This window comes from Gastrolobium bilobum, unplaced genomic scaffold (genome assembly GCF_033153095.1).
Source record: "Gastrolobium bilobum isolate Gb01-03AN ecotype WA unplaced genomic scaffold, APGP_CSIRO_Gbil_v1 utg10532, whole genome shotgun sequence".
In the NCBI taxonomy this organism is placed as follows: domain Eukaryota; kingdom Viridiplantae; phylum Streptophyta; class Magnoliopsida; order Fabales; family Fabaceae; genus Gastrolobium; species Gastrolobium bilobum.
This window is the reverse complement of record NW_026897440.1, coordinates 198,943-226,689: the sequence shown is the minus strand read 5'-3', so window position 1 is coordinate 226,689 and position 27,747 is coordinate 198,943. Positions and strand designations below refer to the sequence as shown.

At 33.6% G+C, this 27,747-nt stretch overlaps 3 protein-coding genes across 8 annotated transcripts; 1 reads left to right on the top strand and 2 right to left on the bottom strand.

Annotated features, from left to right (window-relative positions):
* Positions 1–3,278: 3,278 nt before the first annotated feature.
* LOC133306968 (exosome complex component RRP41 homolog) lies at positions 3,279–7,083 on the top strand. The gene is made up of 11 exons (XM_061507383.1): positions 3,279–3,417; positions 3,548–3,594; positions 3,698–3,758; positions 3,912–3,950; positions 4,052–4,119; positions 4,783–4,861; positions 4,951–4,987; positions 5,154–5,270; positions 5,414–5,499; positions 6,626–6,715; positions 6,817–7,083. The coding sequence occupies exons 1-11, from the start codon at positions 3,364–3,366 to the stop codon at positions 6,862–6,864; spliced, it is 726 nt and encodes a 241-aa protein (XP_061363367.1). The 5' UTR covers positions 3,279–3,363; the 3' UTR covers positions 6,865–7,083.
* A 965-nt stretch (positions 7,084–8,048) lies between these two features.
* LOC133306962 (putative glucose-6-phosphate 1-epimerase) lies at positions 8,049–12,816 on the bottom strand. The gene is made up of 11 exons (XM_061507376.1): positions 12,635–12,816; positions 12,399–12,553; positions 11,939–11,984; positions 11,669–11,862; positions 11,412–11,486; positions 10,834–10,890; positions 10,584–10,747; positions 10,217–10,351; positions 9,447–9,549; positions 9,127–9,226; positions 8,049–8,983 (listed from the first exon to the last, which is right to left on the bottom strand). The coding sequence occupies exons 4-11, from the start codon at positions 11,777–11,779 to the stop codon at positions 8,787–8,789; spliced, it is 942 nt and encodes a 313-aa protein (XP_061363360.1). The 5' UTR covers positions 11,780–11,862; positions 11,939–11,984; positions 12,399–12,553; positions 12,635–12,816; the 3' UTR covers positions 8,049–8,786.
* Positions 12,817–18,958: 6,142 nt separating this feature from the next.
* LOC133306961 (common plant regulatory factor 1-like) lies at positions 18,959–24,961 on the bottom strand. 6 transcript variants are annotated; one of them, XM_061507371.1, is made up of 13 exons: positions 24,893–24,961; positions 23,145–23,281; positions 23,003–23,065; positions 22,110–22,205; positions 21,906–21,989; positions 21,478–21,519; positions 21,224–21,387; positions 20,964–21,012; positions 20,774–20,822; positions 20,132–20,370; positions 19,927–20,004; positions 19,606–19,731; positions 18,959–19,520 (listed from the first exon to the last, which is right to left on the bottom strand). In XM_061507371.1, the coding sequence occupies exons 2-13, from the start codon at positions 23,205–23,207 to the stop codon at positions 19,281–19,283; spliced, it is 1,293 nt and encodes a 430-aa protein (XP_061363355.1). In that variant the 5' UTR covers positions 23,208–23,281; positions 24,893–24,961; the 3' UTR covers positions 18,959–19,280. The 6 variants fall into 6 exon arrangements, with proteins under 6 accessions (XP_061363355.1, XP_061363354.1, XP_061363358.1 ...); XM_061507370.1 differs by having other exon boundaries at positions 24,768–24,944; XM_061507374.1 differs by having other exon boundaries at positions 20,132–20,367; positions 24,768–24,944.
* Positions 24,962–27,747: the final 2,786 nt, after the last annotated feature.

Here is a 27,747-nt window from a genome sequence, read left to right as displayed (position 1 = left end):
AGAGTTTAGACTGTGCAAATTTATTTTTTTTTACAAAGATCATAATTGATAAAAATTATAGTTAAATTTTGTTGCAACATGATTTTGAGTTTAAAATTATGGTCGAGTAAAAATGAACACAATTTTTTTTCTTGTTAAAGTCAAAAATGTCATAAATCATTATATGAAATTAGAATCCTAAAGGTTTGAGCTTAATTTTTGAAAACATGATTCTTGATATCTCAAAGGTTTTCATGCCTATTTTAATATCCCTCTTCAAGTTTGAAGGGTTAGAATCTTCTCTTCGAGGCAAACATAGAGGGATCTTAAGAAATTTATTAACCTTAGTTTGCTTCTTATCGTAAGTTTATGTGTTGAGCTTGTATTGTTATCTATGCTAAATATTGTTACATATATTTAAACTTAAACAAAATTATCACTTTTGTAATCCCATATGGATAATGACTGAAATAAAAATAAAACTGCCATTGATCCATAATTATTAAAAAAATCATGATTTGGAAACTATAAATATATAAGGAATTTATTTCCTTAACTTTCTAAAGTAGATTTGAGAGTTTTAGAAATAATGAAAAAAAAAAAGTACCGTAATTCCACCAACACCATATGAGGAGGGGTATAAGAACCGTAATCCTTATACTCGCACCGAACTTTGGATTAGTCTCGTAGGCGGCTCAAAGAGTCGAACCCGTGGAGATACCGAGAGTTCTGATTCGCCTCAAAAGATAATTAGGATCAGTCTTCAAAAAAAAAAAAAAAAGACTTGTAATAAACTACTTAAAGGCAATAAATGAAATAAAATAGAACATGGCCCTCGATTTTTCTCTTTGTTAAAGGATTTTATAAGAGTTATGTAGTAGGAAAAGTGATTGTGTAATGTTATAGAGATTCGTTTTGCGTGCCTTAATTTTTTATTTTTTTGTTTCAAAGAGTGTGAGCCCTACAAAATATTATGTGTAAGAAAGTTTTTTATGTCATGTTAAATTATAAATGCAAATCTCTTTTTAAATGAGTTTAATGATGGATGGGAACGAAAATAATGTCGTTCCCTCCTCGAAGCCTATTTGTGGGGACAACAAATTGATGTTTTGGCCTTTGAGTGGGAAGGAAGGTACTGATTCTTAGATTTGGAAGGTGACGACTGATGATGACTCGCCTCAAAGTGTTGCGTCTTGACGGAAAGGGAAAAAGCCCTAATTCAATTCTTCATTCTCTGTTCATGTATGCGCAAGCAACAGCTCCCTTCTTCACCAAGTTCAATCACTTAGCTCCTCGTCTTTCGTCTCAGGTTGCAAACTCTCTTTCTTCCAAACGGCATTAGCACCGTAGCGTTCGTTTCTTGCAGTGTTTGTTCGTTCATTCCTCGCGGGACGAGATTTGCCACGGTCGGCCACCTTGCAACGACAACCACCACGGTCACCAGCTGTTCACTCTCTTGCTTGCTGATTTGTACTATTACATTCCATTTAGTATTGGAAAGTAAAATTAATTAGGGTTGATATAAAAAATAAAGAAAAAATTTATTTTCACCTTGTGATTTCTCATTTGATTTTTGATGATTTTAAATATCAGAAAAATATTTTTGCATTTAATGCAGTTAAGTTATCTGCTTTTACTTTTAAAACGACGTCGTTTTGGAATTGAAAGATTAGAAAATTATAATTATAAAGACTATAATAACTGTGAAATAAATTAAAATTACAAAAACACCATCATTTTCGCCCCAAAACGACGTCATAGTGGGCTGCAGATAACTTATGCAAAAAAGCGAACTCTTTAAATATATTACTTAGATCTATTGTGCTTTATTTAACCTTATAATTTCAAATTTTCACTTAAATATCTCGTGATTACAAAACTAAAATTTTTAAAAAAATATATATAAAATAAATTTTTCTCTTTTTTATTTTATATCCCACTTAATGCATTTTGGGTTTAATAAAAATTCACATAAATTCAAATTAAATATTATTTTATTTTATCTTTTTTTTATCCGATATCATTATAAAATTATCTAAAGAAAGGAAATAGCTTATTTTGATAATACATATTTAATTTATCTTAAATAATATTTTTTAAAATAAATAGAAAATTAAGATAATTTATAAATTATTTTTAAAATAAATAATTTGAAATATTTTTTAAACCCTAAATGCATTACATGAAGATATAATAAAAAAGAGAAGAAATTTATTTTAAATATTCATTTTTTAAAACACAAAGGGTTTAAGTAAAAAAAAAATTAACCACAAGAAGTCTAGGGGGCGTTTGGTAGAAGAGAATTTTTTTTTTTACTAGAGAAATGATAGAAAAGTTTAAGAAAATATGTTTGGTTGATCGAAATCTTATTGGAAAAATATTTGCAACAGTGTTATTGTGGGACATTTTTCATAACACCATTTTTCACTTCCCATCCATATCCAAAATACCATGTCTCAAGGTGTATTTTGGAACAGTGTTAGTGTGCCAAAAATCAACACAAATCAGGTTTCCTATCCTTCCAAGTTGCCTAGTATTTTTTTTCAATAGCTTGTTCCAAACGTAGTATACACCAATGCCCACCCACACTTCCCCATCAAACCAAAAATAAAACCTATACCAAACACACCGGGCGTTTGGTACAGGTGATTTTTTTTTTTACTGGGAAAATGTGATTACTAGGGATCTGCAAGAAAAATAAGTTAGATAAGAAAGTTAAAAAAAAGTTGTTTGGTTAGGCAAAATATTCTAGAAAAATTAGAAATTATTGAATCTATGCTTGATTGAAGATAAAATATTAAAGAAAAACCAGAATAAAATTACAAAATAACCCCAATGAGAATTAATGTTGAAGTCATCAAAGGGTAGTTTTGACATCTCTCATACTCACCTTTTTCACTTAGCTAGTTATCACTTAAATACCACACTCCAAGTAGGATTTGAGCACCATATTTTTGGTCAGATTTTGCATACAAAATTCAGTTGTTAGGCAAATGGATCAGTTAGACAAATTTTTAAATAACCTCTACTAAACATGAACATACTACTTACCCACTTTCAAATGTGTAGCAATATTTCAAGATGTCATGTACCAAACACACCTGTTGGAGAGAAGAACCATCCCTGATCGCGCGTCAACAGTAGTTCTTGCAATTGGTCTGGGATGAATCTGTGAATTGGCCCAAATTGGTTCTTGAAACACACAAAAGATAATGGGCCTAATCCTATCTGACACAAAATTGATTTAGCCCATTGTAAGATAAAAGCCCATTAGCTTGGGAGGTAAGGTAAATGGGAGCGGAGGAGGGAAAAGAGAAGAGAAAACTATTGCTGTGAACAACACCACCTTTCTGGGTTTTTTTTTTTCTCATTCTCCGCTCGAAGATGGAGTACGTCAGCCCAGAAGGACTTCGCTCGGATGGTCGCCGACCCATGGAGGTAATTCTCTTATTTTTTTCTCCATTTAATTTTAATTTATTTTAAAAAAATTCATACTTGATTTTGTGTTTCTTTCTCTTTCCGAGCGTTGTTACACTTACCATCTTCTCCCCACTTTGTGCAATCCTAGATGCGACAAATTCGAGCAGAGATTGGTGCTGTATCCAAAGCGGATGGGTACTTGAGTTTTAGCTTTTGGGCTCTTTTTAAAAAAAAAAATGTAATTTGTGATTTCTTTCGAAGCATTTGACCATAAATTTCTCTTTCATTTTGAAAACAGTTCTGCCGTTTTTGAGATGGGTTATACCAAAGTGATTGCTGCTGTTTATGGCCCTAGAGAGGTACTGTTTATAATTCTCCATGTACTTTGAAAAGAGGGAAATGTCTTTATATGGGGGGGTTTTATCAGCTTAAATATTTAGAAAAGCTTTGAAGCTGCATTTGAGCTTTAGATGGTGTTGCTTATGTTCTTTAATAACTTCTATGCTTTTCAGGTACAAAATAGGAGCCAACAAATGAGTGACCAGGCTCTGGTAAAGCTTTTTTCTTTTCAGTTATAATGCATTGGGTGTATTTTTAGTGTATTTTACTCTTGAAGATTTAATTGCTGTATATCTGCTTTGGATTTCTGTAGGTTCGGTGTGAGTACAGCATGGCTAATTTTAGCACTGGAGATCGCATTAGGAAACCAAAGGGGGACAGGTTTTTCTTATTTACTTGTTTTAACTTCCTAGTCTTTTTGCATGTTTTTGATAGATTTATACTTGTTCAAATAGTATTGATGGACTGAATTGGTTGAGAGTGAACGGGGCAATCATGGAATCACTCTCAGGAATAACTTGTAACTGTGAATAAGACTTTTTCATCTTTATACAGAAGTAGGAATTAAACAACGAAAGAGGTGTCTGAAATAGATGTTGAATTCTGGCTGTACTATGTTTCTATTTTTCTGGATGATTTTCCATAATTCTAGGGGAAACTAAGTGACTGTTTTGATTGCGAAGCTAAGTGAATGTAATACATAATTACATACATCATGTTGACTTGTAGAAAGCTTTTGTCATGTCAAAAGTTTTATGTCTGCTCTATGCTCAGCAATGAGCTATGTATCTTTGAGCATTGAAAAGTAAAATCTGCAAGCACCATTATTGCCCTCCTTTTTTCTTTTCTAATCTTTTTCTTGGTGCCATAACTTTTATGAATCATCTTGGACCACACTTTGCATTTGATTTTGAATGGCTTAGCCATCTCTATGCTCATTAGTGTGTTTAATTGGTTCTTTCGCAGTGTTCTCTAACACTAGGATAATGAGATGAGCTCCTGTTTTTTACTACTTTATTTGATGTAAGTTTTCTCGTGCTACAGGAGATCAACTGAAATTTCTCTGGTTATTCGACAAACCATGGAAGCATGCATATTGACACATTTAATGCCTCGTTCTCAGGTTTTATTACACAGTCTTTGGAACTTCTTTTTTTATCAGTGTAAATTGTGTATTTTCTTTTTCTAATGATTTAGTTATTTAATTTACAGATAGATATTTATGTACAAGTTCTCCAAGCAGATGGAGGTAATTTAAAATCTGATAATGGGATATTCCAATCATCATCTTGTCTGATCGTCATTTTATTTTCTCTTGTGCTCTTTTGATAATCTATCTACTGTTAATTGTTGACTTTATTAAAACAGGTCTCTGTAATTTTAAGTAAATTTTGTTCTTGACATGCCGTTTGCAGGAACTAGATCGGCTTGTATAAATGCTGCTACTTTGGCTCTTGCAGATGCTGGGATACCTATGCGTGATCTTGTAACTTCCTGTAGTGCTGGATACCTTAATAGCACCCCTCTGCTTGGTATACGTCTGTTTTACTTGAATTTTTAACTGGGTAAAAACAAGGGTGGTGTGTCTTTTTTTTTTCCAGTCAACTTCTGATTTAGCAGTGCATGGGTCGTCATGATTAATGAAAGTTGCTGAAATCTGAATGAATATGGACAGACTTGAACTATGTAGAAGACAGTGCTGGAGGTCCTGATGTAACTCTAGGAATTCTGCCCAAGTTGGATAAAGTGACACTTCTTCAGGTTAATTTTCATTTTCTCATTATTTTCTTCATATTTCTTTTGTTATCAACAAAGTAAATTAATTCAGGAAAAGGGAGTTTTTTCATACTCCCTTCTAGTCCTATGCTATGGAGTGTGCAGCTTCTTGCATAATTGTGAGTTTGTGACTGTTTCTAATGTCCTTTACTCCAGGTATTAGCCTTTTTTGTTGAGGACTTGAGACCCATCTCTCTTTTAACTCTTGCTTTTGCTCTGTCATTGGTAAATTAACAATATCACATAAAGCCTGTTGGTTTTGAATCTGTAGTCCCCCTCCCTCCTTCCAAAATTGTTCTAATCATTAGACTTAAAAGTTTCTGAACCTTTTGTTTTACTTTCTTTCCTTCCTAGACTTCCATTTTGCTTGTGAACATAGTTCATGATAGCGATAGAGTGACTAGAGCCCTTACTCTTTGGTGAATTTTAGACAATCTTTTGTTTAGTAGCAGCTAATGCTTGGTCTAGTATAACTTTATAATTTTCCCTTATTGAGTCCTGCTTAATATACTTATTAAATCTTGATTTGGTCACTCCAGTTTAACATCTTTTATTTTCTTAGTTGCATCTTTTTTTTTAGTTCTCCAAATTTTGACTGATTTTTTGAAGTTGTATTTGCTTCATACATGAACTAGTATAAAGGCTGGCTAATTTCTTTCTTTGAAGTTTTCTCTAGCACACTCTAGCTGCCGGAGTAGTTGGTGTTGTTGCCTTGTGACCTAGAGGTTACAAGTTCAAATGATGTAATCAGCCTCTTGCAAATGCAAGGTAAGGCTGTTTACTATAGACACAGAAAAGGTCTGGCCCTCCCTAGACCCTGTGCATAGCATGCAAGGTAAGGCTGTTCACTATAGACCCACAGAATAGGTCTGACCCTCCCTATACCTGTGCATAGTGGGAACTTTATAGCACTATATTGCTGATAAAAAATCTGTAGCTGCCATGCTCTATTTGTTTAGAATTGAAAAGATCCTTGTTTAATTTGATGGCATTCGGATGAGTAAAGGCTCCTAAAACTTCGTATTCATTTTCTTCAAATTTTACTTGATTTTTGGTCTGTAAGACATCAAATTTTATTTGCACTACTCATTTCTTTTGTTACTGGCTGTAGATGGATTCTAAACTACCAATTGACATTTTGGAAAATGTTATGCAACTGGCAATTGAAGGCTGCAAAGCAGTAGCAAATTATATTCGAGAAGTAAGAACCTGTCCTCGTTTGTTTGATTATACTTGGAGGAGTCAAAACATGGTTTATAATCATTTCATTGCTTAAACCCCAATTTCATTATTGATTGGCAGATTTTGCTGGAGAACACAAAGCAACTTGAGTATCGACGGGGTGTATAGTTTTATAGCAGAAGTAACGTTTATTTTTTCATTTTGGATCAGAGTTCTACTGTAAACATTTTTGGCAAACAGTAATGACTTTGAAGGTGTGAAGGTAAATGTGCTTAAAAGTCGTTGTCATCAGTTTTTGTTTTGCCTTCGAATCCTTACCAACAACAGTGTTTTGTTTCATTTTAGCAGTGTTTGAACTTAAAACTTAGCCCCAATTCTTTCTATTTCTTCTCAGGTCGTGAATCTTTACACGGCGTCTCGTTTCTCCTTTGACTAACATGATTGTATTATTGTGATGTAGAATATGATTCAGTGACCCGTCTAATAGAAGCAAATGTTCGGGAACAATCGAGTTTAAAACATACCTTGTCAACTGACGTAAAAAATTTAAGGATTATTTTAACATGTCCGTCGTTTACCCCAAAACCCCTCGAAATTACAAGAAACGAAGATTGCAACTTGTAATCTAACACTAAAAGAAAGTTGATAATTCATAATTGAAATTTTGAATCTGAAAAAATAAATAAATTACTTCGTTGTTTCTGAGTGTGCGGACATAGACGTTGTGTTTTTACGTACAACATAAGCAATTGCCTCATCTATTGTCTAATAAATTATAAAGTATCAACACATTTTAAAATTTATAATTTTAATTTATCAGGATAACTCAAAAAACACAGTCCTGATTTGTTTTGGATATAGCGTACTTGATAATAAAAAAAAGCATATGAAAATGGAAGCGAGAAAACTTCATTATGTTGCAAAATCTTACTTTTTTACTAAGAAAAATGTTAGTATTTAAAAAATATACAATAAGTTTCTTAATTTTTTCCGAAAAGTAGAAGAACCCTATAAATAAAATTAAGCTTAATGTTGGTGATAAAGAAATGTTAAAATTAATAGTAATGAAAAATATAAGCTTTAAAATTATGTAGTAATGGTCGTCATGTGAATAAACTTTCACGAATAAAGATGATTTCCTAGACTTTCTGAAAAATGATACTATCATTCAATAAATATTTATAAAAAAGAAAAAACCAAGTTACAAAGAAGTTCGAACTAATAGGGAATATGGATGGAGATAATGATATTATGACGTAAAAAACATAAATGAATAAAGAACTTCTTAAGAGAAACGACTTAAGGATAATTAAAAAAAATGTTATGATTACAAAAGAGTGCTGATAAACAAATAAAAGTGCCATGACACCTCAAAAAAACAAGAAAAAAAAAAAAAAAAAACTACGTAGCAAGTCTCACCAGTTCAACCTCTTGACGTCCAAAGTGAACAGACCGAATTACAGAAACCCATCCCTCGACACCAAAGCCTTTATTAGCGCAGTAAAAGCGTGGTGGGTCCTAGACCACAAGTCCAATATCGAAACCTGGCTCTAATAATAGGACGAGAAATTTTTTAAACCCTAGTCTTTGCATATAGCAACAAGAAAGTCTAAATTAAGTTACCCTTGCCTATTACAGAAAATAATAAAAATAGCCCTACCGACAAACAACATTATAAAAACCAAGCAGGGAAACAACTTGGCACCTACACAACTAAAGTTCTAATCTAACACTTTATGAGGAAAGAGAATCCACAGCATAACCTAACTAATTAATTAATGCATCCATTAACATTGACCACTTGCTCATGACAGATGAAAGTGAAGTTTTGTACCCTTCCTTTGTTTTGGAATTTGTAGATGCCATGCCAGTACAGCTAATATTACCTCCAAAGTTGATAGCCAATTCTCACAAAAACATAGGCTTCTTTTTCTTTCTAAAAGCACTAATTCTAGCCAAAGTTGATAACAGAAAACCTAAAAAGCAGTATTTCTGCCAATCACCAAAAAAGTAAAAGTAAAAATAAAAATGCTAAATTGCTAATGTAACATAAACCAAGATTATTTTGTACAATTCGTCAAAAGACCAATTTAGTCGAGACCCAAACGCTCACTACAAAAACTAGATGGCACAACCGAGAGCTGAATGCGCCCTGTCCATTCCTCTCCAGGCTTCAAGTTAACAGGTTTCTCTATTACTGCCCCATCAACACAAAGCATCTGCTTATACTCCTCATCACCAAAGTCCACCATCGACTTTGATTTCTTCTCCCATGGATTCCACACCCCTGCACAATGTGTCAAAGAGAAATGTGTCAAAAACATTATGGAAATTACAAAATTAGTGTTGTTGGGTATCATTACAGGTACTAGATAGTCATATAGAGCCACAAGTGTCCCCCACTTAGGTTTTACAAACTCAATAGCTTACCAACATCAGGGAGACCCTCCTTCCTTATGACAAATGTCCGTTTCCTCTCATGATCAAGAACTGCAATTATATTTGGAGAGCTAAGATAAACTCGATCCACCTGCCCATGAAGGAAGGATAAATTTTGAACACCCCTTTATTCATTTAGCCTTCAGTATATCAAAACCTAAAGACTTTAGTAAATTGAACACGTGATTAACACAAAAACATTTGCATAGGCTAGGAAGGAATGCAGTTTTACAGCCTCAACCTAAGGCAAAAGCTTACATTGCACCATGCAACTATAGAAATGTATAGTTGGAAAACCAGAGAGGATTTACCTCAGATTCAAATGTTATCGCATCTCCTTGTTCTGTAAATCGTTCCTTTTGGAAAAGGTTGTCCAGGTAGTCAAGTGTCTCCAGACCTTCAATCCTTATCTCACTATACAAAATTGTTAATATGTGAGTTGAGTTCTAATTACCAATCTTAAAAAATTCCTTATTCCAAAACTATCAAAGAGGGGTAAAGTCTACCGATATATGTATAATATGGCTTATGTATGTAGAGCTCATTAATAAAAATATTTAAAAAAATCATCCCAAAAGACAAAAAGCATTGCAAACTCAAGAGGATCTGTAAAAACTTCAGACTTAATTATGATGTATCAACGACTTCCATGTTTTACTATAACTGACCTGAGTAGATCTTACAATTCAATTCCACTACTTAACAGTATTCGGAGAACAATCCATCTAATGTCTAAGTATCCATGCTAATTTCAAATGAATAGACCATGTATTAGTCCTTAGAAGTTTCTAAAGAAGAAGCACGGTCCTCTCTGACCTGATTAAATGTTAAAATCCCACAATTTAAAGCCTTCAGTAAACAATTCATTTGATGTATATACACAGAAAATACTTGTTTCAGATCAATAAACCAGTATTTATCTCTAACAAATCCTCGAGAAGGAAACAGTTAATGCTAAACTAACTCTGACTACATAAACTAATTAAGAGTTACAGCAGTCAATATGCAATATACAAGAAAAAAGAGGGTTGGACATCATCCTAAGTTGCATCCTCCAAGTATAAGAAAGAATTACCCATACCTAATGTCAGAAACCAACAAGTATGTGTGATATGCGAATGAGAAACTAAATGGCTTGCCATTGATATTCCTGACTCGTGATGTCAAAGTCAAGTCTCCATCTGTCGTAAGAGACACCCGAAGACGGAACTCAAAACTGATACAATTAGGCAATTGTTAGCTTACTACTGCTTGAAATTTACTTCCAACACATAGGGAAAAGTAATATCAAATGTATACATCGGCTTCAAACTACCAAAGAGGGGGGGAGGGGGGGGGGAATAATACAACACCACAAAGCAAATATCCCTGCGATACTTACCCTCCAGGCTAATAGACTAAGCGAGTCATAATTCATGAGTATGGTTTTATGGCATTCAAGTTCATACCTATGTGGCCAGCCTTTCATATCTTCTTCAGATGATTTGAGCAGCAGGTCAATAAAGGATTTCCCACTGGAATCATTTGCAGGCAGAGGAGGAGGATTATCATCAATTGCCCACATTCTATTTCTTGCAAATCCATGCAGCTCCAGCGATCCACAGTTTCCAAACTATTAAACAAATTTAGCTTAACAAATGTGAGTTATGTATTTTAAATTTATTGAGAATTAACATGTTAAATAGTCATTAAATATACCTGTGGGAAACATATAGGAATTCCTCCTCGCATTGCTTTTGGGGCCTTGAAAATTGCCTAAAATCAATTGGAAATAAGAGGGTAAGGAGTAACCCATGACCGCTTGCTTCTTTACAAAGTAAATTTGGTTCAAAATCCATATTTCTACAAAATCATCATCGGTGAACCAAGGTACGAAAAAGGCAATTGCCTTAGATCAACATCATAAGTTAGCAAATTTGATATCCCATTAGAGTTTTCAATGAACCCGTATACAACTCCAGTGGTTCAATGCCATTCACACAGATATATCCAGCTATTGCTATATTTATTTTTCCAATATGATAAGAGATTGAACAACATAGAAGATTATGATTCATCAACCCCTAAACCCATTCCATTTCTAGGGAAATGAAATTAATTGATTCATATCCGAACCAGTGCTCTTCACACGCTACCTGCAATATGATGCAGTTTAGACCAAAATGAACTGATTTCTGAAAGTAGGGTTATGAAATTTTGACATGAAATTTCCTGATCAACACTGATAGCTAACAAATTCATATTATTTGAAAAAATATATAATACTTTTGACATACCTTGCTACTTGTGAATAGAAGTTCTTCCCCCAGCTTATTCCGCCATGAAGTGACCTGTGCCCCATATAAGCTTACCTAATTTCAAGAAAAGACATTAAATCCAAAACCACTAGTACTTAAATGTCAAATTAAACTAGGAGTATCATTATGAACCAAGTTTTCCTTATCATGGATTGACATGGGATGATATAAATGAAAAACAGCGACTTCATCCGATGTTAAAACCAATGCAAATACCGCAATCAACTAGTTCTCACCCGTGCCGAAGCGCCTTGTGGAGTCCGAAGGACCATTTGATCAATTCCATTCCAGTCCTTTGTGATTTCAGTTGCTGCTCTATAGTCCCACACAGCTGCAGAATGCCCCATCCAAATTTTTTCAGACCCTAATGAGCAAACCCCAATAATCTTCTAGAATTCGGTACTGAAGGGGACTCCAGTCCACACCTATACTGTGACAATTGACAAACAAGTGAATTATTAGCCTTGTCGATTAAAAGCAAAATCCAAACAACAAATTTAACTCACCTAGTCTCTCCTCACTGGTATGATTGAGATCTGGGGAACCCTAAACCTATTTTAAAAGACACAAAATAAGAATTAGGAATGTACGAGAAAATTCCATTAAAGCCCTGACAACCAAAATCGGAAACATTACACTTAAAACATTTGGCAACCGCATATCAATATACCTGGCACACATCTAAATATGTCCCTTGAAACTTGTCAGATTTAGAGCAGAAAAAGACAATTAAATACTGCACAAACTCGGAAAGAATCCAAAAAATTTAAAAATAAAACAAAACCGAGATATATAACAACTGTAATGAAATTTTCTTCAAGAATGCAACCAAAAACTAATAATAATTTCTTCAAGCAAAGGCAAGGCAAGGCAACATAAGGAATAAAACTCATACTAAAATGAAATCCCATTGAACTCAAGAGACTGCTACATAGCAACTCCTATAGCACTTGTAAGTTTACTTACATTAACAGTCACCAGGAATTCTAACAGAACCCGGAAACTGACACCAGGTCTTGGATGCAAAATGAACCAGGAGGAGGCAGAATAATGCATGACCTCTGTGGAATAGGTTCATAAATTCACACATCCAATGACAAGAAGCGATACCTGTTCAAAAACTGCAACAAACCAGATTAGGAAAAAAAAAATGCAGAGATGTATGAGGAACAAGTACAAGAGCAGGTAAAGTTGAAAGGTACCCTTCTCTCAGAAGCATTCATTCAAAACCAAACTTGCAAAGAAATCAAAAAAAGTTTAAAACTTTCAACCAACCCAAGATTTGAAAAAACCACACCAAGTGGTAGGTGACAATATCGTGGGAAGATGGGATAAAAAAAATTAACACAAAATGAAGATAAGAAGGAGAAACCGATTTTGTAAATTGTATGTCTGTTGGCTGCTGCAGATATCTAGGACGTGGAGATACGAGAAGTATATGCACACATGTACAAACCGTCAAAAAAATTGAACATTTTTTATGGACAAATTGGAATTTTGAAAACAAGAAAAATTTAAATAAGTAAAACATACACCGTTTGAGAGTATAAGGGTGAAAGCTACCTTTTTCTTTGGACTGTGGTGGAAAGAGAATCAACGGTCACACACCCGGCAGAGAAAGAATCTCAGAGATGCAAATGAAAATGAAAGCAAAACTATTATCCTTAACACAGCTATCACATCACTTCAGCACACTATTTTATGTACATACGTGTATATTGGCTTTTTTTTCTCTCCAATGAGTTGTGGAAAATGGATTTGTCAATGTAATCCCGGGCTTATCTTGAGATTTGTCTTCTTCTTTTTTTAATATAAACTCGGAAAAAGTATTTATCGGATAATTGGATATAAAGTTATTTTCAAAAAGTCCAAAATAACGATAATTATAAAATTATTATGATAAAAATAAATATGATACTGAAATAAATTAAAATTATGAAATTATATTTTTTTAATCTAAAATTTATATCATTTTAAGTTGATTGAAAATAACTTATTTTCATTTATTGGAAAAATATTTTTCCCTAATGTGCAACATTTGCCATCTTTATTGTAGATCGAGACAGATAATTAAGGGTGTAAATAAATTAGAATAGATTTTAGTTTAAATAGATCAGGCATGTGTACAAAACTTTATGCATGGCCTCATCTATTAGCCTGTGTTGCCTTAGATTACATGTCTGACTATTTTTAAAAAATAAATTTTTTGACCTTGATCTATTAGTCTGTTTAAACCTATTAAATATTCAATAATTAAAAAATAACTAAAATAATATTATTTTACTATTCAAAATTATTAAAATAATAATTTTATTTATTTTATTTAAAATAAATAATATGATATAGGTCATCTATAAGTTTATAAGTCCAACATATAAAAAAAGTATGTGGTATATTTTTTAAATAGGTTTTTTTAAAGTCTAGATCTATTCAATTTGACTATTTGTAATAAGTCAAGTCTGAACTAATATAAACTACGACATAACCCCTATAGATTAAATCATAAATCCTTCTAGACTGACCTAACACATTTACGGCCGTGTAGACAATGAGATTAAGTTACGACAAAAGAAAAATATACTGTGACAGATTATTTTTTATTATCACTGATTGGAAATTTCTTACTGAACACCCGGTGCATTATTATTTATGGTTAAGGAGCATATAACCATGGATACCGCAGATTTACTCGGTCATAAAGCAGAAAATTAACCGTTTTATTGATTATTATTCTGAATATTCAAAGTTGTGTGTGTCGTCACGAATACTTTATGTTTTAATTTTTAATCCGTTTTACATTATTTCATCCTTGGTAAAAAAAAAAAAAAAACATTTGATAAGGATATTTTTATGAGTATTGTTTTAAGATTATATAAATTTTAGAGTAAATACTCTTTTTGGTCCTCAGCAAATTTCATAATGTCCTCTTTAGTTCCTAGCAAATAAAAAGGCCCATAGTGGTTCTTAAGAAATTCAAAACGGACTCATTTAGTTGAAATCGTGGTCCCTCACAAATTCAAAAAAGACCCATATTAATCCTTAAATAGACTACAATGGGTCTATTTTGAATTTTTTTAGGGACCACGACGAGCCTTTTATTTGCTAGGAACTAAAATATGCCTCGTAAAATTTGCTGATAACCAAAAAAGATATTTACTCTAAATTTTATATTAGTAGTTACTTTTATTAAATATTTATCTTTGATTCGGTCGGTAATGGTTGTTTTCATGTCTGCCAAAGTAGCAGCATAGCTGTGGACCATGCGCCAAGACAAAGGCATAAGGGAGTTTTAGTGGTACTTTTTTTTTTTTTTTTTTTTAATATTTCAATCGGTTCATCGCTCGCGATTAGTCCGATTCGGGGCGGATTCAGAATTAAAGTTTTAAACCCCTCCCAAAGATGATACTGGGAAGGATCGTGGTACTAGTTTTTTAGCTCCAAACGAACATGGCATGGAAAATTCTGCAAGTAAGTTCAGTGGCGGACCCAGGAAATTTTTTTTATGTATAACACTTAAGGGCGGGGTTCGGAAGCGAATTGCAAGCAAAAATGTCCGCTATTGAGTAAGTTCTGTCATTAACTGCGTAAATCGATCGGACTAATAGAGACTTTCAACCCTGTTTATATTAGGTCAAATTTAACCTATTACATATAGAAAACAGATCATAGATTTTCTTTTACGTTTCAGACCTATAAATCTACAGGCCGACCTATATCATATTATTTATTTTACATAAAATTATTATTTTAATAATAAAATAATATTTTTTTAATTATTGAAGGCCTAATAAACTTAAATAGACTGACAGGCCTAGATCGAGATTTTTATTTTTTAAATATGGATGAAATCACACTTATAATTTGGATCTACATAAGACTAACAGATCAGACTAGGCCTACATTATTTTATACTAACTTTATCTATTTAAGCTAAAGTCCAGCCCAACCCAACCAATTTACAACCCTACCCTATCATGTATTTTGAGTGAGCCACCCTATCCTAACCGATCAGGGTTACCACAGAATTTTCAATCCACTTTGAAAACATGATGCATTTTCCTTATATTTGGAAGAATGTGATGGTGATAGGAAAAAAATGTGAATAAAAAAAAAAAGTGATTTCTTGCAAGTGTAATCTTATGATCTTTTGTATCAAAATGTACATACTATGCTTGTTGGAAATAGATCTAAATGCATGCATACATACCTTCACAATTTCCAATTGAATGAGTTTATTAGTTAATTGTACGATACAGGCACCTAATGATTGAGTATTATATAAGGTTATATAACGCACATGGTCTAGATCTAAGATTAATTAGTTATTAAACACTTAAGTTCGTGCATTTATGGATTGAATCCGAAGTTTTAATGCGGTTTAGATAACAGCATTCCCGTTATTAATCATCTTTAATTTTGTAGGTAAATTCTAAGGGTTTGATGTTTGTCATTTTAAATGACAAAAGTTATGTCATTTTAGGAGAGAGATACAGAAAAATAGAAATCATGAAAGAGAGAAAGTGGATGGTTTTTTTTAATTTAAAATTTAAATAAAAAAAATTTATGTGTCTGTCTCTCTCTTAAAATGACATAACTTTATGTCATTGACAAACACTTTTTCCAAACTTTAAATATGTCAACGGAGAGTAATATTAATTCTCATGGTATTTTAATTTCCTTGCAAACTTTTCCTTGGTTAATGAAAATATAAAGTTGTAATTGTAATATAATAAACCATATTTAAGAAAGAGAGCACAGGAAAAAAAAAAAATATCAAGATAAGTCCAAGGTGAGATCTTTATATGAAAGAAGAATTATGAGAAAAGGAAATCAGATTCACGTGGATGCCCTACACCTACAGTATCGAGAACATGGATGGGCCTGGGCTAAAATGGACACGATATGGGCTGGTCCAATTACATAGTTCACCAGAAGGTTTCAAGGGTTGGACCGAGACCGGGCCTAGAGGCCCGTGCTTAATCTTCGTTCATCATTTTGTTACTCGTCAATGGCGCCAAAATCATAAACCCTAATCCACAAATTGAGTTGAGTCTCAGTCGATGATTGCAACGTTCTTGCTGAAAACCCTAATAAACGTGGTCCAGAGATAGCACAATCACCTTTGTGTTCTTTTCGATAGTGTCCTCGTTTCCGGATAGTGTCAATGGCAGCTACAACCACAAGGGTTCAAACTTTCTTGAAAAGTATATGCCCTTGCCCCAGAACACTTCACTCCCGATAATGGTGATTAACTATACCCGTTAAAGAATAATGGGTTTTCGTTTGTCTAGATTTTGGGTGGTCTGTTGTTTGTTTATTTATTTTTCCTTCTTGTGCATGGTCCTTCCGACAGTTAAACAATTTATCATTGAAAAAAATTCCCAATTTGATTGTTGTGGACTATACAGTGTGGACTGTAGTCAACGGTATGTATTTTGAAGTATCTTGCCTAGCCAAAACTTAATGTTCACTATACGAGGTTAACTCTCTCTTTTTCAATCTTAGGTTGCAGAAATCCAATTAGTAAAGTGACTTTGATGCACAAAGTAAGAAACTTATGCTGCAGGCTGCCCATTGTAGTAGCCTAGCCTAAAGAGATATCCATATTATTCAAATGTTCACGAAGCTGACTTTGATTCAAAAGTGTTCGGCCAGTATGTAATTTTTCCCAACAATCACTACACAAACTGCGTATATGGCCTAAAAAGATAGAAAATGCCAGCCTAGCCTCGTTGGTTAACACTTGTAATAACCACATGAGAGATGTAATATAGAGGTTACATCATGCTTTAGGATTTCGTAGATTGGTTGATCCCCAAATTCTCACTTTAGGATTCCTTTCTGTGCCCATACATGAAGGAAGAATAGGCAAATTTCTTTTGACATACCTCACAACATGTAAACACTCATAAACACCAAGCCTAGTGTTTTCTCTCTAGCACTTGCTTCACATACTTCCGTTACCAAAACGACCACTTATTCCACACAAAAGTAACTCTCATTCTGATTTGCGTCTTGTCAGTTCTTACCTAACTAAACCACTGACGTAACAGTGATGCAAAGGGAAAGGGAAAGAGTTCTAACAACCAGGGCCAAGCAGCATCCACACTGACATTGAGGCAGAAGACAGACTTGGAGGTATAACCAAGCAGGCACTCTTTTCACACACATTGGTGGCGTTACCAATAGGACTTAGAAAACACTCATTGCTGCACTTGTTTTGTATGACTACTTCAAATGGTTTCCTCAAGGTATGATACCAAACAATTGTAATATTGTAAATATTGACCATGTTTACCTAAATTCAATTTATTTCAATGTTTTGCCTAATTTGAAGATTTTTTTTTTTTTTTTTGTAATAATTTGAAGATTTTATCATCTATAGAAATTCGTCTCCATGTCATTAAAAAAGATCGCTTTCAAGTTCTGCTTATGACTTTCAGGATTGAAATTCAAGTTTTAATCTTATAACGTAAGCCGAATTAAAGTAGGTAAAAGACTCGCAATATTTACTAGATAAGACTTAAGAGCATGATCATGTTTTCATGTCAGACTTCAAATTTTCTTATTGGCATAAATGCACGGTGGCTGTTTCATTGCAGTTTATGGGATTACAAATTTATAATAATGTCAAGTGTTACAGGCTACTAGGAAAAGTGTCCCCCAGTTTCTTCAGACACCTGTTTTGTTTGCTTCCTTCTCTGCTACTGTACAATATGGAAGGCATTGTTATTCACGTAATATATTAATCTAAAACTAAATTCTTTTAAAACGTGATTAACTTGAACTTCGGGCATTGTATTGTATTTATGTTATTTCCGTTTGGAGATTTAATTTGCGTGATATTATAGCTAGGTTATGTTGGAATGAAGTTGCTCGCATTGAAATTCTTGAAAACATTTGTCATGCTTTGTACAATTGACATCAGTAATCCTAAGAAGTCATTCACATGACATATATCTCTGAAAATGTCATGAGTTCAATGGAGTTTCGTTTCTTTTCTAATTTTATATATTTCAGGGAACTTAAGAAATCAAGCTAGCAACACGTGATTACTTTCCTCGTCTCTTTTCTTCTCAACCAATAAATTTTCTTCTCCCAGAAAAATATAGTGTAATTTGTAAAAAATTTGTAAACGAATCCATCTTCTTTTTTATCAAGAGAAGCATTTGTAATGTCATTGTATCGATCTTGAGCTTCCGTTAGAAAAACTTAACACTCAGAAAGGCCATCAAATTAGAAAATATTGAAAATCTAAAATGTTGTGTCATGGCCCAATCATTTAGTAGCAATAATTAATAGATGGCCATCTTTTGAAACAACATTATATAAAGAGCCCATTTTTTCTCCTACATATGATACCTAGTGGATATATTTAATAAAATTTTAAATCATTGTTATAAAATCAGCCCACCGTCATGCATGCAGAGACATTCCCATCTTAAAAGGTAAAAACTTGCAAATCATAAGCCGCAACAGGAAAAATTACTAACAAAAGAACACAAAGCAAACAAAGAGAAGTCAGAATAACTTTATGAGACACCATAAGAAGGTCCACACCAATGGTTAATACACACCCAACTATGTAACGGTTCAACAACTCTCTAAACAAAAATCTCTAATTCTCTTCATTTTACAAACTATAGTAGTCATCCATTTTTGTCAAATCTAATAGAATACAGAGTTTTTGTCCTAGGTAACTGATAAGTAATGAATTAGTTATGGTTTTGATGGATTTAGATACTAAAATTCAGCTGATCCATCCCTCTGAAAACTGTTAGTAGTAATTTTGGGCTTGTAATATGCCAAAATTACATGATCAGCCAATACAATTACTGGTTTTCTGTATCAACCAGCTGCCACAGCATCAGCTCTGGGACTTGTATCCAGTAGTTGACGCAGCTTTGCACCAGAGTTTGGTTTGTTGTCAGAATATCCATTCTCATCCTCCCCAGTTCTATCATTAGAACCCGAATTATTAACTCTTGATAGTAAATTTTCTGTACTTACAGGTGTAGCCCTCAGGCTGTCAATGCTGTTCAAAATTCTCTCTCCTGTTTGTCCCAGTCGAGCACTTTTAAGTTTTTCCTGAATCAAAAACAATGAAGTACTCAGCATCACAGAAACACCCCATGAAAGGCATACAAACAGAGGGATTTTACGTGAGCATTACCCTTAATGTAGAATTTTCCACCCTCAGTTTTTCAGAACTTTCAGTCAGTCGACCTATTTCTGATTTCAGTGACACATTCTCAGTATTCAAGGATTCAACTTTTCGTGCCAGTTCTTCAGTCTCAGCCTGAAGAGGAGGAATAGGAGCATTAGTCACAAGCCTATATAGAGTATAACCTTTTTGGTATTTATTGGGGCCTGCATGCACAGGCATGCACGTGCAACAAATGTACAAGCGTGTGATGAGAAAAGAAACAGATCAATTTATGATTTGTGACAGACAACTAAAGAAGCAATAAAAGGTTTACAATAACATTTATACCTGCTTCCTTAATCTGGACCTTCTTGCAGATTCTCGATTTGACTGTTTCCTCCTCTCACGTTTCAGCTCGCGCTCATTCTAAGTAATCCAAACATACCAACAGGAATTACTTTAGTGTCAGAAAATTACACGTGTTTCACAAGTATCTCTAATGTACTATATATATGATCTGAACCACTGGGATGAATTTATATGCCGACCATACCTGTAACCAATTTTCTGCAGGCACTACTGGACAAGGTTGTGGGGCACCTGTGGGATTTGGTTTAGAATGAACACTGGAAGGATTTCTCAGCTCCAGTGAGGTGGTCATACCCGAAGACACTACAGGTTCAATTAATTTTGCTGTAACACTGGCAGGGGCAACTGACATCACCTTATTAGAATCTGCAGTTTCTTTGGAAACTGGACTACCTTGTATCTCAGTTTTCCCTTCTCCATCTGCTTAAAAAGTGTGGAAAAGCATAACCATCAACACAGATTATGTTGATACCCTAACTCTTAGCTTCAGGTGCTGGCAGATAAATAACACATTTTGGGTGTAAAAGATTTTATTAGTAATTGCAAGCAAGGACACCGATACCTATAATGTATCAACTCTTGAATCAAGGTAAAAGCCCACCTTAGAGTCTACTGCATTTGTCAAACTAATTGCATGAAGTTAAAAAACTCGGGCAATTTCATCTTACTGTGTAAAATAATAGGATAGCATTCAACTTATCAAGACCCTACTCGATAAACTGGTTGACACCATGGGTGCAGTGATGATAACATAAGTATAATTGTGATCCCAGGACAACTCTATTGTTCATCAAGATGTGACACTTGGTGAAGAACAGAGTCATACCAGTGGTTGGTGTTCCCTCACTGCTTCTTTTCCTTCTGGTTTGATTAGCCTGAGCATAAGATGGGCAAATATCATAATTTAATGCTTCAATTTTCTCCAACCATTTTAAAGAAAAATAGACTATAGGGGAACAATTGCATATGGTCAACAAAGTGCAGGAAAAAAATGCTAATTGCAAGCAAGTTCTCACCCCTGCAGTGTTGCCATCACTTCCATCACTGGAACCCTCAGTATCCACACTGTTCATATCATCATAAAATTACTCAGTTATCCACAAGAACCTATTACAATAACCAACTCATGAACAAGTCTTCTATACAGACAGAGGAAGAAAAAGTCGTGTTCAATTCCACTGAAGAGTATCAGATTTTCCCCCCTCCACCACCCGCAACATAAGGAAGGGAAATATAAAGAAATTATGTTCTTGGCAATATTCATATAAAAACAAACCTCTGTGACAGCCTGTTTTCAGCCCCATGCTCTGCACTCTCAGCATGGCCATTGCCTATTGTCATTGCAAGTCCATCAAACCCTTTCAATTTCTTCATTAAACCCTGATCAGTATTTCCAGATGTTTTGGGTGGTGTCTCTATGCTTAAAGGAGTCCCCCCAGCCTGCAATGTTACACCAGTTCAAATCATTCATAAATTGATAACATTCAAGGACTCAAATAGGAACTGATCTCAGAGGAAATTAAAACATACAGCAGGTGAAGATGAAACTCCTTGATTATGTGGATGTGGCCCCTATATTTTACAAATATAATCCATAAGATAATGGGGGGAAATTCCAACCAATCAAGCATACATAATAAAAGATTAAAAGCCTCTGTTATTGCCCATTTTATATGCTATAAATTAATTGTGAGTCTGTTACATTAAGGATATCAGAGCATGAAGAGGTTAATGACAGCAGAGATGCACCCAGGTATAAATTACTCTAAAATTACATAGGGCCAACGGAAACAACAAAATCACACCTCAGTATGTTTTTAACCTCTGTGATCCTTATTGATCAATTTTAGTACACTATAAATAAACCAATTCATGATCCAGAGAACGAACATGAGTACAAATAGCATAAAAATATATTAAAAAAAAAACACAAACAAATTGCAAGAGCATAGGCTTACAACTGGAACAGCGGCAGGGTGAGCATAAACCCCACCATGTGAATAAATTGCAGCATAAGGAGGTCCATAAGGAGGCATCATAGGCTGGAAGAAATAAAAATTTGGCAAGTTACTCATCCCTGTCATCTAGGATATACACCAAGACATCCAATAAAACAAAGAATGGTAATGATAAACATAATAAATGATGCATTGGGTTATTACCTGCGGTGGTCCCCACATGTACGGATGAGGAGCATGACCAGAAGCCACAGCTGAGTTGTAGTATGGTGGCATGGCAACTCTTGGCCCATAATATGCCTGAAGATATAGCAGAGACTTTAAATCACCACAAGCAGTTTCGAGTGGGAATTTATGCTTAAAAACTTCTAGGTGAACCAAATTCCAAGTGGATTAAAATTCATACCACAAAATAGATAATTTTCAAAAGAGAAAACAATCCAGGGCTAAAGTCCAAAGCAAATCTCATCTTAGATATTACCCCAACTGATTACCAAAACCAGTGGCAACCCAATGCATAATTTCAGTTTGATGTTAATTAGGGGTAAATATAGATAGAAACTCACAACAACCAGAATGTGCAATATAATGCATCATAGGAATGGCACTCTTATATTTTACTACATAGCACACGAATGGCACTCTAATACTTATATATAGAGAGAATGGTCAATAATTCACAAGAGGGAATACAACAGCTTCCATAATTTCATTGCTTCAAGTAAAAAGTAAAATGGAAATACATGGATGGCATATTTTAAATGTAAAAGGTAGCTGACGTAGATGCTGAGAGCTGCCTTAGATGCATGGAAGAAATAAGGAAGATGACACATAATGATTCTCTGATTTGTCAATAGTGAGATGATTACTAAAATATCTTCAAAAGAGAAAAGAAACTAGTAGGGATTCCAATAAAGTTGGTGTTATCTATAGTAGGATTTCACCTAATCAATGGCTATGATTGACTAAGTGAGAATAGTACAACTGAAACAATTTGAGAGCAGTTATCCATACACATTGAAGTTAGCGAACAAGAAACTAGAATGAATACTTCAGTCATTAAGAAACATAGGAATTAAAGGAAAAAGGTAAGTAACCTGCATGGCTGCCCAATCAGGATAGACGTGAATATTGGTCTGGTTAGTCTGATTGGCCTGATCCTGTTCATAAGGTAAGCACAAAAGTATTAAATTCCAGCTTTATATGCATCCACACCCAGATACACTATAATGAGCGTACCATTGTCACAGGTGAAGAAGGCTTTTCAGTCTTAGTATATTTCTCTTCCTCACTGTTGCCCATAGTAAGCACCAAATGAAAAACACCAAGTCAAATATTGTCGAAGGATCCTTGCTATTTTTCGGAAAATGACTCAACTGCATCAACAGGAGCTGTGTCAGCTTTAACAGCAATAAAATGTTACAAGGCAGACAAGACAAAATTCATAAACCAGGAGTTATGCCATTCAAAACCTACAGGTGATACTACATATTCTTGGTATCCGGCATAACATGATCTTTACTGTAGGTAAAAAAATAAAAAAAATCATAAACTTCTCATTGTTGTAAACAGCTTATACAGGCAACACACTAGCAAAGGGGAAGGGTAATTTCAGAAATTTCAAACTACTACTTGATAAATTAAAATTTAAAAAATAAAACGTTAAACATAGGTGCAGGAATGAAATACATCATAACATCAAATGATAGCAACTAAGTTTACAGCAGCGGGAAATCTGGTTCAGTAATCTAGCACCCACCTAAGACGACAATACTGATATAACTCAGTAATTCACAATGGAGTTGACAAAATGAACCAAGTTTCACATTCACATGTGAGAGTAACACTCAAGAGCTAATATGATTTCATAATTGATTAGAGAAAGAGCAAATGTTTCAGAAGTACAAGGGGGGCCTAAAGATACTGGGCCATCCGAAAAGGAGTCAACACCAGTTCACCTTTTCTGGTTCCTAGTTTTAAAGAAAATGGGATTTCACAAATACCCTTTCAGCAAAGGTTTAAAACACTCCAGTATTAATAATGGACAAAAACAAAATGAAATTATAGACGTAAGATTCAATCAAAAACAGATTGTTATAGGGTCAATCCTGTCTTTTTACCACTCCACAAGCCGGACAGAAAAAAGAAGACAAAGACAACAGAGCATTCTATAATCTATCCCAACAAGACATTCCGGAGCTAAATGACAAAAATGCCCTTCCAAACCAAACATTTTTTCTCTTTCACATGGTTCAAGGAAAAATATGGTGAGAACTGAGAAGACTAATGAAACTCCTGAATTTGCTATCCAAATCTCCATAGATTATGATTTACAGATTTTAGCCCCGATCTGTTCCATCTTCAGCTACTTGCTACAGGAAAACTAAATTTACACAATAACATGAGGGCCAAATAAACATCCAAAATGAATTGAAAGACGCTTACCGAAGCAAAAACAACACATAACATAGAAAACACACAAACGTAAAACTTTTAACAGATGCAAAATGAGATCCAGAGCACCCTCAATTCTAACCCTCTTGTCTGGTTAGCTACAAATTAAATAAAACGGAACGGAAAAAAAATTACGTAATCCTTCAGTTTTTTGGGTGTATCCACAGAACAAAAATCCAAACCGAAGCAGATAATTTGTTCTTCCATGAGGAGGAGTCTTGTTACACGGATTTCACTAGAACTTAATCATGAAACTTCAAACTTAGATACATTCAAATTCAAATCCACTCACTTGAGTCGTTCCTCACATACCCTCCCCTCACTTCGCATCAATTTCCTCATACCCCAAATCTGAAAAGCATTCAAAATTAAATCTTTCAACCAACAACGTAGCAGAATTCCACATACCTGACATATACCAAACTCTTATCGTCACAAAACAAAGGAAAAAAACAGACAAAAAAGAATCCCCAAAGGAAAAACCAAAAAAAGGTTAAGCATTGGAGAAGCAATTAAAAGGTGGGAGTGTCGACCTCTGCATTTTCTCTCTCTAAAAAAAAACGAGGGAAGGAGCTCTTTGCTTAGACAAAAGGATGGAGTGTGCTGGTGATGGTGGTGGTGGTGAACAAGAAAGAAGGAGCGCCAAAGCGATGTCCACGTCACCGTACACGTGTCGTATATGGATGTTTTCGTATACCTACGCCGTATATACGCTGTGAGTTGTGATGGTTGTTGTTGAGCTGGCCATTTGTTTATTCCAGCATCACCACAGCCGTACACGTGTTAATCACTGAGTGCATCTACGCGTCTTGTGTTAGGGGGTCCAGCCTAGCCAACCCTTCATGTGCCTTACGTGCCCTTTGAGATTCGGATTAATTAATTAATTAATTAATTAATTGGCGAGATTATAGAACGTTAATTAATTAATATTAAAATAAAAATCAAATTAAACCAAATTGAATATGTACTTTGGAATCCACGAGTAGCCGCTTAAAAATGGAGTCTTACTCTTACCATCTTCGGCCACGCCTGTTAAGGACTGTTTCTGATATTTTGACTCCTTTTTGCTTTTTGATGCATAATATTTTATGTGTGCGAAGGATCTTTCTCTTCTCTTTATCCTTTTTGAAGGCTTTTTAGCTCTAACCTATGATCGTGCTAAAAAAATAAAAAATTAAAATTAATTTTAAAAAGATTGAGATACAAGGGAAAGTTAAGACGTAAGAGGTGGCAATGCTGTCATTTTATGGTTAATGGCCATAATCTTCAATTTTTTTTATTACCTAACTCCTTTAACAAATGAAACATCACAATTCTACTCCATAATTGTGACATGCTAACTAATGAAAGGTCCATAATCCATGTGGCTAAAAAAATCATCATCGATTGATTCAATTCTTCAACTATTCTGTCCATTGATTGACCACATCGGAATAAAATTTGAAAAAAAAGAATATAATAATAATAATGTATTTTAACTCGTGAGAAAAATTACAAGTACGGTCACATATGCACATGTTCACGGCACCTGGCACATTTGCTTTAGTGTATATGTACCATAGAAAATAACTAACTCTCATTTAATTAAAAAAAAAAAAAATGTACTAGGATTCATACTTGTGCCGCTAACAACTTTAATACTTTATATCTAGTGGTTACTCAGGACATTGACTTAATATTCGCATTTTAGTTAAATGAAATATGTCCTCTCTTTCTTCACGAATGCATAAAACAAAAATATCGTTTTCATACTATAATTTAAGTATACAAATTTAATAAAACAAAAATATTAATTAAAAATATAAATTCTAACTTAATTATATACATATACATTATACTATATATGATGAGATTAGGGGGGTGGGGGGTTGTAGACATGATAATTCAAGATTTTATTGCATGATATCTTGTTGTTTCTCATAGAGACTGAAGCTTTCTTTCTATCCACTTTTTTAAAAAAAAAAAAAACTTGAACCCAACAATGAAAATGGCATTTTTTGGGTCATAGTCTAATATTAATTTGTGAATTAATTAAACTAGAAGTATATATATTTCATTACTTTATAGTATAATTCTCAAGAGCTTTTACATGAAAAAAACAAACACTGACGTCAATACTGAAAAATTATTAGGTATTGTGAAACTTATACTATAATTAATGGTTCCTAATTGATTTAAATTTTATTATACAACATTTTAAATTAGACGTGGATAATTTAGAGCAAGAATATATATTTTAGAAAATAAAATACAAAATTAATGTATATGTTGATATAAAAATTTAACTTTCAATTTTGTAGAATTTAAACAGATATACAACACATTATGGATAGGCGTAATTTTTTTCTTTTAATTTTTTTTATCAATTATTAGTTGCACTTTATTTTTAAGATTACATCCCTGACACCGATGATCCAAAACTTTTAATTTTCAACCAAAGACCGTGTATGTAACGTTGCATAGTGCATATGTAAGCATTGTGTTTTCAACAAACTGAATGTAATGCTTTAACATTCCCGTAATTAAAAGTACGTGAGAAATTACCCGACGTAGGCTTACCTTACTTCTAACATTCCCGTAATAATTAAAAAATAAAATAAAATTAGACGATTAGAGAACCATTATTGATCTTCACTCACGAATTAAATCAAGATAATTGCTTTCATTTTTATGCGCATAATATCAATAGATTAACATTATTGTTTTATTTTAAGGGAAAAATATTTCTACAGTCACCGGAGATAAAATTATTTACAGTAAACTCAAAACGACGTCGTTTTGGGTTATAAGATTAAAAAATTATAATGATAAAGACTAATATAACTCTGCAATATATTAGAATTACAAAAATATCTTAATTTTTGTTCCAAGACAACATCATTTTGAGTTCATCAGATTTGTCTTATTTTAAAGGCGGTAATGTCATCTGGGTTTATTTTAAGGGTTTGATGTTTGTCATTTTAAATTACATAAGTTATGTTATTTTAGGAGAGAGATAAACACATGGAATAAAAATCATGGAAGAGAGAAAGTGGGTGATTTTTCTAATTTAAATTTTAAATAAAAAAATAAAATTATGTGTCTATCTCTCTCTTAAAATAACGTAAATTTATATCATTTAAAATGACAAACACTTTTCCCTTGAATAATGAGAGCTTATACTTGATAAAAATCTGATTTGTCCATATGCAGGTTTGGTTTTGAGGGATGCATACTTCCACTCACTTGAATATCTGTAAAACTTTTATTCTATTTTTATTGTATGAAATTTTTTAGTTTTTAAAACTAATCTGAATTGTTTATCAAAAAAAAAAAACTAATCTGAATTTAACACAAACAATTCTTATAATACAATGTATGACGTGATGACAGGTGTGACTTACCAACG